At 41.3% G+C, this 14,799-nt stretch overlaps 1 protein-coding gene across 2 annotated transcripts in view; it reads right to left on the bottom strand.

Annotated features, from left to right (window-relative positions):
• rsrc1 (arginine/serine-rich coiled-coil 1) overlaps nucleotides 1-14,799 on the bottom strand; it is a 120,792-nt gene that overhangs the window by 64,710 nt on the left and 41,283 nt on the right. For both annotated transcript variants that reach the window (XM_022196110.2, XM_022196109.2), the window contains exon 5: nucleotides 9,496-9,532. In XM_022196110.2, coding sequence (XP_022051802.2) covers nucleotides 9,496-9,532 — 37 coding nt within the window. The remainder of the gene's footprint in view (nucleotides 1-9,495; nucleotides 9,533-14,799) is intronic.

Genomic DNA, 14,799 nt, shown 5'->3' with positions numbered 1-14,799 from the left:
TTTTTTTTACATGTGTCTTACCATAAAATGCTAAAGGTAGAGATCATTTTTCATAAATGTGTAGGGAAGATTGAAAACTGGCAATATCAGAACCACAACATAGTCTTAGATCACTGCTCTCTATTTGTACACAGGTGACTTCTTCACATCTTTTAATCGCTGCGATGAAATCCAAATCCATTATTTTGATTATTTTCCATACAAAGTGAGATGCAATGTAGGAACATGTTGGAGACAATGTTGACATTTGCTGTTATTTCAAAACTAAATTATTTGACAAACCTTTGTTTCACAGAGAAACGATTAGTAACAAGGAATACTAGATAAGTTCTGCCGTTAAATTTAGTATATTATGAAACAAGAAAAGCACTCAGAGAGCGCAGTATAGCACCAAGGTCATATGGTTTCCAATGGATAAGTCATGATAAGTCCACAGCAGGGGATTGGGATCTAGGACTGCACCTAACAACGCGTTGACGAGTCGTCTGAGCATGATACGTCATCAACAGCGGAAGTGAGCGCGCAATGCAACAGAAATTCCCTTCCGACCAGAGCGCGGAACACGGACGAACGTCATCCGTCCGTGTTCCGCGTTCCGGTCGGAAGGGAATTTCTGTTGCATTGCGCGCTCACTTCCGCTTTTGATGACGTATCGTGCTCAGACGACTCATCGACGCGTCGTTAGGTGCAGCCCTATCGCAATCATGTGATCGTCTGCAGGCAGCTGACAAAGCGTTTACTTGTTGTCATAGTTACAGTGATGATGTGCTGCTATCTCGCAATGATACAGAAATATTTAACAAATCCATGGATCCAGACGATAAGCCGCATCACTGCCAAAATCTAATCAGCTGGTCCTTGTGCTATTTCTGACCTTCCCTGAAAATTTCCTCCAAATCCGACATTCTGTTTTGAGTCATGTTGTACACAAAGAAAAACAGATAAATGCACGTCAATCATCATAACTCTGCTGTGTTAGCTGGTGATAACGGCGACTGTGTCACTTATTCAACTGAGTGTGGAGATGACTCAGAGTTGTATGTGAATACAAACAAATTTGATGTAAATTCCAAATATTTTTTCTCTTCAAGGAGTTGTTGCACAGACAAACACCTGGCGTCATTGAAAGGTCCAAATTGCTAAGTTTCATTTCACACACTACACCTCACTGCAATGGGAAAAATTTGAGAGAACTTTGAGAGAAATTCAACCCTGAAGAAGAGAAGTGAATGTTACTCAGTTTTTAAGGGTTAAATATCTAAACATTACACATTTACCGATCATTATTATTGGAAGAAATTCAGTGGGCTGGGATTTGGTTTTACACATGAAAAGTGAGAGAAATTGTTTTGTAAAAAAATCAAAGACAGCCTGATAAACAAGGTCAAATCCTGCCTACTTTCCTCCACACAAGCGGCCAATCGAACATCAGCATGATATGTGCTGCCCACAGTTGTCGAATTTGGCAGTGACTACTTCAGTTATATGCAGCAAAGATGTGAGATATCCGCCTCTTGATAAGAACAGAGCCCTCTCTAAATGTATCAAACAACAAATGCATTGCATTTTTCCTCTCTCTTTCATGAGGTGTAAAAGAACACCGTTTTAAAAAACATCCTCCTTTTCAAGTAGCTGTCATAAAAGAATCTATTATTATTGGGCTATTCTTGCCAAGAGTGACACCCACACCCACTTGATTCAGACTAACTCCTTCCCGAAATGAGCCAGGAAGTTCAGTATGCCCACAGTAGGCCTCCAGCTTGTTCGCTTACCTCACCGCAGTGACGACAGATGAACTGAGGCAGGCTTAGCTGAGCTAAGTGCACAGTGTCTGTCCCATTAGTCAAAAATAAACACGTCCCATTAGAAAAATAAATTACCCTCACTCTGCTAGGTAAAAACAATGCTACCCTGTGTCTAATGAGGTACTGCATGCAGGAAATTTCATCTATTTGTAGTCATGCTATGGTCCACGAGACTATTACTATTATTATGGTGCCCGAGGCCGACCAGACAAAGCAAAGTGTGGCGGGTTAGATGATGACTAAATGCCTGTTAGAGCAGGCACAGAGAAACAGAACTGAGGTCAGATAGGCCATCTCTGGCCAGATTGTGGTTTGATGGTTGGACAACTGTCTCAGTAAATGATTTACACTCGTCTATCTGACCACAGAACAAGAAGACTTCGTCTCCGATTGTGCAAAAAGACAGGAAAAAAATTGATCAGAACAAAGAGCGAGGCTGAGCGACACCACATGCAGAAAGATGAGCAACACATGAACAGTCAGTTACTTTTAGCCATCCTCTTCTGACATGATCTGTCCACCCCTTTGTTTTTATATAATCATTTTCTCAATCGGTGATAACCATATCCAGCTCATGTCGAACTCAGTTGACAAATTAATAAGGCTGAGGAAGAGAACAAGGGAAGAGGGTGAAGAGCAAAGAACTGCTGGTCTTCCTGATGATTAGTTGAGCTCTGGAATCAGCAGACACAATAAGCAATCATCTCCCAGCAGCTCCAAGGAGCAGTGTGGCTCAACTCATCTTTACTACTCAAACGAACATGAGGGGAATGTGTCACGACGTACCAAAAAAAATTCTAAGAAAAAAACAAACTTCTTTTCTTTTAAATCAAAGTTTTTGGAAATATATCGCTGAATATAACAACATAAGGGGGAAAAATGTGGTTCACCGTGCACATTCAGTGCTGAAACCGTTAGTTACTGTTAATATTGCTAGTTAATTACTGATTATTTGTTTTTCAAGTTATTATCTTTTCACTTGCTTTGTGCTGAAACAGCCCTCCACCACAAAAGACAAACTAGGACCTTATCTATGTCCTCTTAGCTTTAATTGATGTGTCTATGTCCTTTCAAGTACGGTTACAAAAGAGTCAGCTTTCCAAGACAATAAAGCAAGTGTATGATTGCCCCAAGTAAGAAACTGAGAAAAGAAAGCAAGACTCTTTCTTGGCTCTGCATATCCTACTGAAAAATTCAGGATTATAAATGAATACACTGGTGAAATGTGGGTTTGAATAAACTCACCTCACCTTTCAAACTCCTTTTAAGGAACCATCTCGAAGGAAAAAAATGGGACATCAATGCCATCATCAGTCCATCTACTGTAACATTCATCTTAATTGCGCCATTGTAACCATTATTTTCTGTCAATAAACTGTTTCAATATACACACCGCCCACCTCAACCAACTCTCTTTATGCTGGAGTTGATATGCTCAATATTCATCTCATTATATTTTTAAAGTCTTCATCTGTTTCCATTTTCTTTCATTTGTTGAATTCCGCTCGGGCTTCCTCTGCATCTCCTCTTCCTCCTCTCCCCCTCTCTGCCACCCCCCCACCTAAACAAACACACAGATATATCCCATACCCAAAAGAGGACAGGGAAAAACAGAGCCCCTAGAAAATGCAATATTTCTGTTTTTAATATCGAGGTCTATAAGATCAGGGCAGAGATGGGTTCCATGGCAATATGTTTATTTATATATTTTATAAGAAGGAAAAAAGTCTGCCTATCAGTGTATGTATTTGGGGGGCCTGAGCCACTGTATCCGAGCTCATCTTATATGAAAAATAATGTTGTGTATGGCTATACTTTTATATATAATGGCAATATGGGATCAGGGCTCTTTTACAATGTGCCATACTTCAGGCTAGGGCTAACAGCATTTTATGACCCGCCAGCAGTTCATCTTCATGTCTCAGGCAGGCAGGAGCACTGCATAATAATGTCGTTTCCTGCCCCCAAATGCTATTTCACAGGCCGGGGCTCATTTCTCAAACTTCACCACTTTTACAATTTCCTAAACTTTTATTCCCGTCATTATTACCAACAAGATTTCATTACGTATTTAGAATGTAAACAAGTCTGAGTAATGACACTCCCCCGTCTCCCTGGAATCATTCCCGCTGATGGCTCTGCTGCCATCTCAGGCGCGCGTATTCGTGCGGACACACAAGTGCAAACACACACACTAAAACATGCATACGAATACACAAAAGCTCCACGCACTGTGGCCTGCCCACATACAACCACAGAAAAACTATGCATGCATACAGTCACATGAACTGCCCCAGACAAGATACAACTCAAAAGCAATAAATTACCACCCCATGTGCGTGTGTGTGTGTGTGTGTGCATGCATGTATGTGCTCCTGATAAAGGGGGAGGCGGTGAGGGTACGGGGGGGGGGAGAAGGAGAGAGTTTTATACTCAACTCACATAAATCATGTAGAAGAAAAATGAGCAAATGTGCAGGCTAACTCATCTTCTCCCTATCCGGAGAAAATGAAATTCACTGGAATACCTATCAAAACTGCAATCATCCAGAGATAATATCTTCTTTGGTCTATCTGCACTTTCCGATTTAATTTCCTCCATGCCCTTGACATCCAGCGATACCATTAAGATGAAGCACATACAGTAAGGGAGTAGTTCTCACGTTTTGATATATGAGATCTCCGCGCTTAATGTAATATCATCATTTGAAAATTAATGCAATCTTTCTTTTGTTTGGGGGTGTTTTTTTTTTGGAAACACTCGAGGAGTAAGGCACGGTGAGACAGGCGACAAGATGGAGCGGCAAGACATTGATGGGGACACATGAAAAGGAGACACTGAAAAACAAGCGATATGTGAAAAAGGAGGCATTGACGGGGGAATATTTTGTATTTTGTGGAGCCACGCCACCCCTCCCCCAAGCCTCACCTCCACCCCCACTCCTCTTTTCCGTGCCAGAATGACATGCAATTATGTCTGGGCCTGCCCCAAGTCAGAGGTCACTCAAATTACTCCATCATTTAGCCGCTGCGTTGAGATGAGAGAGAGAGAGAACGAGACCCCCACCCCTCCTCTGCCTCCACATCCTCCCAACCCCCGCCGCCACATCAAATATCATGAAATCATTAGTGTAATAAGCATGGAAATCTGTTTGCAGATTATCAACCAACTCCCCCCCACTCCCGTCCTTTATCTGTCCAGAATCTCTTTATCGGAGCTGTTTTCACCTCTTTATCCTATACAATCATATTACAGAAGAAGAAAGACAGTCAGAGGCAACGAAATACAAAGAGAGATACAGGGAGCAATAAAGAGAGAGCGTTTGATGAGACAATTAAAGTTTGACAACACAGACAAAGACAGATTAAAGAAAAGAATCAATTACATATCAGTTCAAGCTCTAAACTCTCCTCTAAGTCTTCTTTTAAAACTGAGACGACTCTCCTGCCATAATAAGCGACGCCAGGTTTGTCAGTCGGCTGGTGTGAGAACGCCCTGGCTACAGCTGCTGGTCTCTATCTGTCAGTAGGCCAACCAGGCTACTCGCCTCAGTAAACTCTTCAACTCACCAAGGGACGCTCGGACATCAACCATCTCTGAAGCGAAAAATGTGAACAAGTCTGGTGACGCATCATAAATAGTAGGCTGATTAAACTCACTTGTTTTCTTGTGATGCAGAGAATCTTTTTTGGAATAAATAAAGATGTGCAATATCTTTTTAAAAACAAAGCAGAGTGAAAGGAAGCTCCCAAAGAAGCTAAAATCCTAATTTTGAAGACCTAATGTCCCCAAACCATTCATAATGTTATTTTTCTGTGTGTCAACTTGTGATTTTTAACATACTAATTAGACAAGTGTAAACTATAAGCATGCATCTTATATTTTAAAATGTAATGAGGAATCAGCAGGATTGAAAGGACTTTTTGAATTTTGTAGCCTGTATACATCGCTGTGTTGTTGTCCTATAAAATAACTGAGCAACTTGAAGCAGAATCTTTATACTCTGCTGGAGTGAAAGTGAGGCGAGTGATTTACAGGTGTAAATTGTGGACATGTTCTGGTAACACTGATAATGAAGTAGAAAGTATTTTCACAATAATCTTGTGAATAATTGACACACTTAGAGCATTAACAGAGGGGCAACTTTGTAACAGAAAGATGCCTTTTTCAGACAGATTGAATGAAGAACCAGATGTAATATTTCAATTGATTGTGTGAACTACAGATTATGTTACTTAAGTGGCTTGTCGATGCCTAAATTAAAACAGAAAATCTCTAACTATTCACCCTGTGCAAACAATAAAACACTAAATTTACTAAAATTGCAAGCATCTTTTTAGTGTTTTTAGTAAAGCCCTACGACTGTAATGTCAAGAGATTAATTCCACAATGAAAACACAGATTTGTCAGTTCACCTTTTTGGGAATCATGACCTCAACTTAACCTGCAACCCGGGACTGACCCATAAACCAGCCTCCACCATCACGCTTCTCCTCAGCCTTCCCTCCCAGGACAGATGACGTATCTCCCTTCTCCCTGTTCTTCTACTCCCCCTCTCTTCTCCCATCCTTCCTCGGGCATTGTGTGTGGTAGAACGATGGGTACAGCTGCTGATTGAGCCAGTAATCCTGATGAGGCTGATTCCTCGTGTATTGATTGAGCTGCTGGCTTTCTTCTGCTTCGCTCTAAAAAGCTGTGCATCTGGACTGATTAGCTGCTGTAGGCCACCTCTTTCCCTATTGCTTCATTTCTCCCAGAGCAAGGATTCATCCAATTCAGACTTTGGTGCATGTGTGTTCATGTGTGTGTGTGTGTGTGTGCATGTGCTTGGACGTGTACTGTACATGTGTGTGTACACAAAAGCAGAAACTAACGCAGAGCACTGGGAGCAATTAACTTCAGTCTTTCTCTCTGCACTGCTACTGATCGCGTTCAGTCAATCTGCTGAAATACGAAAACAAACCAAACCAAACATGAACAATAAAACAAACCTCAGACCACATAGATCTTAATTGCCCACCTAATTACTTCACCAGTCATTCACTCATACACTTAACTTAACAGGAGGTGGTAACATTAGTATTCATCATGAAAAATCAAGCAGCACAATATTGAAAACAGAAGCTTGATCGTCACATCAGTGGAAAATTTGGGAAATATTGTTTTGTTCTGACTAAAACTGTGGAACTGTTACTGACAGTCATCGCAAATGATGTAAAGTAATATTAAAAAATGCAAAATTAGTAAAATTACTGCTTGATTAGAGACCAGGGACAAGGTAGGTGTTTGAAAAGACAGTTACCTTTAGCTGGTGACGCCATGGTAAGTGTAAAAATGGTTGATACACTCATCTTAAGAGCAGTAGATCAGCGGATAGTCATAAATGCCTGTTTAGAAATCTACAGGGATATATGTGTGAGGCATTGAGGGAAACAACATTTCCAGCAGCCCTGCAACTCTACCTCAGAGGGAGATGAGCTCCATTATTTACAGTTCTCTGTCCCGAATCGTAATCAGAGTCTTACACTCCCCAGGCAGCTGACTGCTGCGGTGCAATCTTCCCATAAGCATAAACACACCCATAAATTCAAACACTCAGTATTCAGGTATTCAAATTCCCCGAGACACATATACGAAAAAAAAAAATGTTGTTAAATATACCAATGTGTATTTGCATGTGTTACTTTCTCTCTGTGTAAATGTGTAATGTTTAACTGTTTAACGATAAACCAGCAACTAAGAATCATGTTATAATAGGTCCCAGTAGATAAGTTTAAGGCAAAACCCACACAAAACAAAACATATGCAAACTGGCTGCACTAGCATCAGCCAAAAAAAAAAAAAAAATCTAATACAAATAAAGCAATATGTGCAATATAAGAATCGGCATGCATGAGTGAAAACAGAACTCAGTCTACGATTATTTTCTCCTGTTCTGCACAAGTTAGAAGAATTAGCATAGAAATTAAAGTGTGATACAAAGACCTTAAACTTAAGGTGATTTTGGCAAAAGAAAACATGAAGATTCAGTGCACTCATTTGTGACTTCACATAAGTACACAACACATGCAGTAAAGCATAAGCAGAGATATTTGTCTTCACAATATACTTAGCCAGTATCATTATGTCTAATTTTAATTAGTTCACATTCCTACGCGTGCCTTTAAGAGGAAGACTCGCATAAAAATGAGACATGCACTCTTATAATGTTTGCCAAGATATAACAGCCCATACACGTATTGATTAATGCTGTTTATGCATCTAATCCCCTCTTGAATAATTCACACCACTTTTTATGGGCCTCTACATCAATCACACCTGTAGACACCCACCTATAGACATCTCCAAACCTAAACCTGATCGTTTCTATATTGTGCGCTATATTTAATGTCTCATATTTTATTCAAACTCTTAGTCAGACATCTACAAGAATTCCTACAGAATATTAAAAAAGTAATGTATGTAGTGCTTACATTAGCTTTTGCAGACATTTCACAATTCAGCATGACAACTGTGGATGCAAATGCACAAGATTGCGATTTAGCACTCACTTTAACCTATTAAATGTCTGTTATTTTGGAACAATGAGTTAGTGCAGCGCTATAAAGACAACCCAAAAAATTCTGTACCAAACCAGTGCCTGAGTAAGTGCTCAAAGCAGAACACAATGCTTTAAATAAGGAGGTAATCGTTTAAATATTCACTATCTGCAACATGTACTATTAGTCTGAATGGGCTACGTGAAAAACAACTCCACTGTAAGTCGATTCCCACTCAAATCAAAGTTATGAATACTGTCAACAGCAGCATCAAGAGCAATTCTGCAACTGAGCTTGACAACGTGAAAATCTGATTTCAACTTTATGAGATCTGCCGCTCTTTCCAGTGAAGAGTTACTGAGAACTGTCTGAATTTCGGGGTCAGTCATTTGTGTGGCATATTCAGGGTCATTTGCGTAACGCGTGGCGGGGCGGGGGTCATTTGCGTAGGGTGCTGGGAGCTGCAGTTTAGTATGCAGGGAGGCAGGGGAGGGAGGGCATGTGACATCCACAGAGAGCCGGGACCCTCACTGACCCCTGTCTATAATTCATCCCTTGGAATATGGGGCACATCAAACCTTGGTTTCTTCCCACCCAAAAAGAGGAGAGAGAACCTTTTCACTTTGTTGCACGGCACTCTGACCCCGTATTAAAGCAAGTGGCAAGAGAAACCCTGAAACGCTGGTCATTAAATTTTCAGGGCTGTCCCAGGAGAGCGTTTCCTGCAGGTTTCTCGACTCATAGATGGGAGAAAACTGAGGAAAGGCCCCATGCTGACAGCAGGAGCAAGAGGGACAAGGAGTGCGGTTTCAAAAACGCATTTTCCTTTCATGAAAGCATGTGCAAACAGGTATGCACACAAGCTAAAACTCACAAATATCCACTACTAGCAGTTAAAACGAGGGAAAACACAGTGGATTACCGGTGTGTGTTTGGGCAGGATTGGGGATAAATGAAATGCTAATATAAAAGCTGGACCAGACCCTGGGGGAGACAGTATCCTCCCTCTATCCCTGTTTTCTGTGTCTCTCTTTCCCTGCCTGATAGCTGCAGGTATTCAGCTCCAATTGTGGAGGTTTCATTAAGAATGCAGATATCAAAGTGCCTAAGTGTGTGTGCGAGTGTCTGTATGTGTGTCGAATAGAACTTACCAGATGTTCTAATCTGGCTTTGATGTTCCCGGCGTCCCTGCAACACAACAACACATTTCCCCCACTGTAAATAAAGTGCAGACACAAAAACTCATTTAATAAAAGCATTTCTCTTTTTTTTGCAGACACACACACACAAACCAAAAAAAAACACACAAAATAAAAGCTGTGAAGAGCGCTTTCTGAATTAATTTCTCAACTATTTAACACATTGGAAAACAACCTATGGCTAATTCTGAGTAGCTGGAATCAGGCACGAAAAACAAATTATTTTTTATTAATAATTAATTTACATATTGTCATGATCAGTAGCTTTATTGTAGCATTATAGATTGTCAACAAACAGCAAAAAACAAAATCCCATCCCAAAGGTATTGATGTGGTCAGTCCAAAACCCCAAAATATTAAGTTTACTATCATAAATGACAAAAATATTCACATTTGAGAAGCAGAAACAGTGATGTTTGCCACTTTTGCTTGACAAAGATTGCCTAAATGATTAACTGATCAATATTTTGTTGATCAATTCATCTGCTAATCATGTCGGCTCTTACTGGAGTGCAGTCGGCAACTGTCAGAAGCCTTGAATCCTCTTTGTGCTTCAGCAGGATGAAAATGATTGTGTGGGGAAAAGATCCTAATGATATCAAAAAGGTTTTGTTTAATCAAAAGGAAACACACATAATGAGGAATTATTCTAATTGTTAACCTCTCAGACTGAAATGCTGTGTGCATTTTCACGCGTTTGCATCTACACCAGACAGAGGTTAACCAATATTGTCGCCGCACTGCTGGCAGTCATAATAATAATTTCCAACTACAAAGGAAGAACTGGGAGCTTATTATCTGTGAATTAATAAAAAATGTGTGTATGATTATCAGGGTAGCAACAGCAGAACGGCGAGCCGAGGAAGTGGAGGAGGAGTGGGGAGCAGTCTGTTTTAAAAAGAGCAAATTGGCAGTAAATAATAGATGCAATTTTGGCACATTTCAAATTTGCAGCAGTGGAAATCAAAAGATCAAGAGAACACAAACAGCCCCCGTCCCCGATCCCAGCACCCCTCATCCAACTCTGGCCTCTATTACTGACAACTCCACCCAGGCTGTGGCGTTTTACCGTGTGCATGCATGTGTGTGCGCGGAGAGGGAGGAAGGCTTATCGACAGGCTTCAGTTGCTAATGCAGCCGGCAGCATCACAGTGTAAATCTACACCATCTCTAAAATTACATACTGTCTAATCCATCCCACCCTCCAGCCCCCTCTCCCTCCATTTATCCATCCATCCATCCGTCAGGTCATGTCCCGTAGCCAGTATGACCACAAACCTAACCCATTCCCACATCATCAACCTATCTAAATAATAGTATGAAGGAATGCCAGAAATGTCACACAGAAATATTAACAAAAGTAACAAAAAAAGACCCAACCAGAATGGAATAAAAAGTCATGAAGAAAGGATGTTTGCTTGTTTATACTGTGCTCTGTCAGTGAGCCACATGCAGACAAGTCAACCACTTAAGGCAAACTTCATCTAGCTGTAATTACATTACATTCTGACAAACACCCCGCCACATTCATTATACATGACGGGCGCCCGGCAACCAGACAGCAAGACATTTGTTACCGTGGTGACAGTGTGTGTAATCCGCTAATGAAGCGCAATTAGTGAGAAACAATCTAACACAGGGGAGACGCAGCGCTCGATCCCTCCTCCTCCACTCATTTCCCTTCTCTTTTTTCTTCCTCCTCTCTCCCCTCGCGCTCCTTTTTATACCCACATCTTTTTTTTCCTCCCGTCTTTTATTTTCGCGATTCAACCTTTATTAAAGCTCTTCACTTGCATTTAATCTCCCGCTCTTTCATCTGTTGTCCTGGCTTCATCAAGGGCAAGCTGTCCAGCGCTGTCCGCACCAGGGCCGAAGGGATCGCTCTATCCATTAGACACGCACAGCTGACACACATACACACACACACACCATTTTACATCCTCATCTCTCTTTTCAAAACATCATATAATCTGCTGAGGTCTTCAGGGACCGAGCTCTCCTTTTCTCCTTATCTCTCTCTCTTTCTCCCCTCCCTCCCTTCCTCCGTACTCTGTGCCTTCAACGCAGAGGCAGCATCGATTTCTGAATTACGCCACAATATTAAATAATTAATATACTTGCCATGATTGATGTTTTGCATTAGGCCAATATTAGGTTATCAATCAAAATCCACTTGGTTTAATGTAATAATATTGAAAATGTGTCAGTGCCTGTTCATCCAATTTGTAGTGGAGGCAGGCCAGATAGTAATGGTGGTGTAGCACAAGGCCTCAGAGACACTATGGCCCTGCTTACTACAACCACAGGAGCACATTATAGCCCCGGCACACAGCAGGAGAGAGGGAGGGGAGCGAGATGAAGTGCAAACATGGAAAGACAAGGATGAAGCAGACAGACGGTGATTTGTGATGCGATGTGACAGGCTCGGGATGCTGAGAAGGAGTGGCAGTCACGTGACATGTTCTAGTTTGCCCTCTTTCAGGAAACTGATCTCAAGGCACATTAAAAACCTATTTGGTGCTACAGTAAGTTCAGATATTAATTCGTTAATTTGCGAGAAACCAATTAAAGCAAGTTCAAATATAGCCTAAAACTGGATTAGTGTATTAATGACAGCTCAGACTCATTTTATAATCATGTTCGTTAGAGAATGATATACATCAGGCAGGTAAGATTTATGGTGCAATTTCTGGTTTGTCCTCAAGTGTCCTTGAGCAAAACACTGAACACCAAACTTTTTTCTAAATGTAAGTTGCGTTTGATAGATGATTCCTAAAATGGATGTAATGTTTAACACTGAGTTACTGTCATCAGTTCAAAAAATATTGGTACACTAAGCCTTTTTCAGACATTGACTTTTCAGAGCAGAAAAGACACACGCATTACAAATAACATCAGCAGTGACCGTTATATTAAAGGTAGTAAAGCACGACAGCGAGCCAGCGTGCAGAACATAGAACTTAGACATTGCTAATGTTATTATTGCGTGTTGTGTTTCTCATGACATGTCAAGGTCTATCTATGAAAAGGCCTAAAAAGAGAACAACTTGAGCTTCTAAAGAGACACCCACCTAAAACTGTTTCTACACATGTTGTCTCTTGACAAACAAACGTGTAACTGCTTTATCTATATCTGTGAAAGCGGCAAAAATGATTCTTTTTCAGGTAAGCTAAACCTTAAGATGCAGCAGCCAATGGACAGCAACTCATCCTCACAAAGTTGTGACCCTAAATAACGTGTTTCCAAAACAGAACTTCTGGGAATCACCCTGCTACTGTTTAATATGAAAAGGGAATCTGTCAGAAGTGATACAAGTGAAGGCGCGCATGGCTTTGTCAAGTGCCAGGACTAAAACCGAGTTTTATCCTTCAAACATGCTGGTCAGTCGTCATTCTGTTCAGTGTTTTTGCATGACAAAGATCTGGAAGGTTGAAAATTGAAATTCATTAAATTTTGGGGAACTTGCGTTGTTTGTTTTCCCTTTGAAATAACTACAAACCACAACGACAGAGAGCCTGACAGAGAATGGCAAGTGAGCCAGGGCGACGGAGACAGAGAGAGAGTAATGTACTGTTGTTCCAGGAAATGGTAATTAGTTATCTGTGGTCAATTAAGTAAAACTGGAAAAACAAGTGAGAGTGTTAAACTGAGCCCTGGCAAGGTCAATACTGACCAATTTAACATGGTCGCTGGATCCATCACACTGTCTGCACTCACATGCTTTCTTATTCCAGCTCCTTTACCCCTCTCGCGCTTCTCCTCTCTCTTTTATCCACTCCACTTGCACTTTTTTCTTCTCTTCCCTGCGTTCTTTCTGCCTCTTTTATTCACAGAACATGTTCTCTTTCGGCGTGTCCAAACCCTTTTTTGTCTCTTGCACTCCAACGACGATCTTTAAGCGGTTGCCTCATCTTACCTCATCTCTTTCCTAGCATCTCTCTCCTCACCTGTCATTTTGCCCTCTCCCAATCACCTGCCTGCCTTTCTTTCTCCTCTCTCTTTCTCCCTCACCCCACTCTCTCCACCCCTCACCCTCCCGAGCCCCTGCACTCCTGCTAGCAGACAATTAATTACAGAGCCAGCGCCAGATGAGTTGTCATTTGTGGTCAAGTTTCTAATAATTGCATTAGGTCTTCAGGTTCCTCTAAGATGCCCTCCCCTTCTTTCCCCTCACCCGCTCGCCTTTTCTTTGCCGTCCTCTCTTTACTTGAACCCCCTCCTCCTCTCCCCCCACCCCTTGACACAGCGGAGATGAATATCTTCAGTCAGTCAATGGAGGCGACAGAGGGACTTAAAATGCAGAGGCAGTCATTTGATTTCCAGCTAACAGAGCTGCCCATTAGCCCAGCACTCATCAGCCATGCATTACCTCTCAGACCTGCTGTCCTGAGTGTGGAAGCTTTAACCCTTTCGCTGTCCACTACCGGCCAGGTTTAACATGTAATGTCGGCCATACTTGAGTGGGCTCTCTTTGATTAGCCATACTACAAGCTTTAACTGTCCTTTATATGTGACTGCAAGGACATAAAGGTAGATTCTGCAACTCTGGAGAAAGACTGTTCATATCAAGCTAGTTGGCATATTTAGATGGTTAGCATCTGCCAGATTTTTCACACCTCACATTCCTAATTCTCCAACTCCCATATTTTTCCAATCTTTTCCTTACACTAGAATAAATGTGCAAGAGCTTAAACATGGACGGGACACGCTGGATTAGTGTTGTGTGGATCGGTTTGAGTTATAGCTATGTATGAACATGAGATGTTTTTTCAGTGAATCCACAGTAGCAGATTCTGAGGAGATACTTTCTGAATTTGACAAAAGGTGTACCAGATTAAAATCAAGGGTCTTAATGGTTATCAGGCAATTGATTATTGCAGGAAAGGCCAATAAGGCCGAAGATAAAGAACATGCATGTCTGAAAATGCAGAGTAGCTTAGCTGTAGTACATAGTTCACCACCAGGTGGAGCCTCTTACAGTCTACTATCCTGGTAACCCTAGCAGATGGTCACTTTTGGCAACAGAGAGCATTATGTGAGTTTAGTTAGTAAAGACACACCATGAGAAAGTTCTCTGTGTTGCTTAATACCCACTAACCAGAGCTCTGCATTGGTAGGTGACTGGAAGTATGTTAAAACAGTATAACAGTAACCTAGTGGCTAAAAACCTACACCACTGCATGAGCCATGAAAAACAGCTAGATAGAACACAGAAAAAGTTCATTTCATGTCATCAATTAATCCATTACTGATGA

The sequence above is a fragment of the Acanthochromis polyacanthus genome, chromosome 13 (genome assembly GCF_021347895.1).
Source record: "Acanthochromis polyacanthus isolate Apoly-LR-REF ecotype Palm Island chromosome 13, KAUST_Apoly_ChrSc, whole genome shotgun sequence".
NCBI lineage: Eukaryota > Metazoa > Chordata > Actinopteri > Pomacentridae > Acanthochromis > Acanthochromis polyacanthus.
This window is presented reverse-complemented; position numbering and strand designations above follow the sequence as displayed.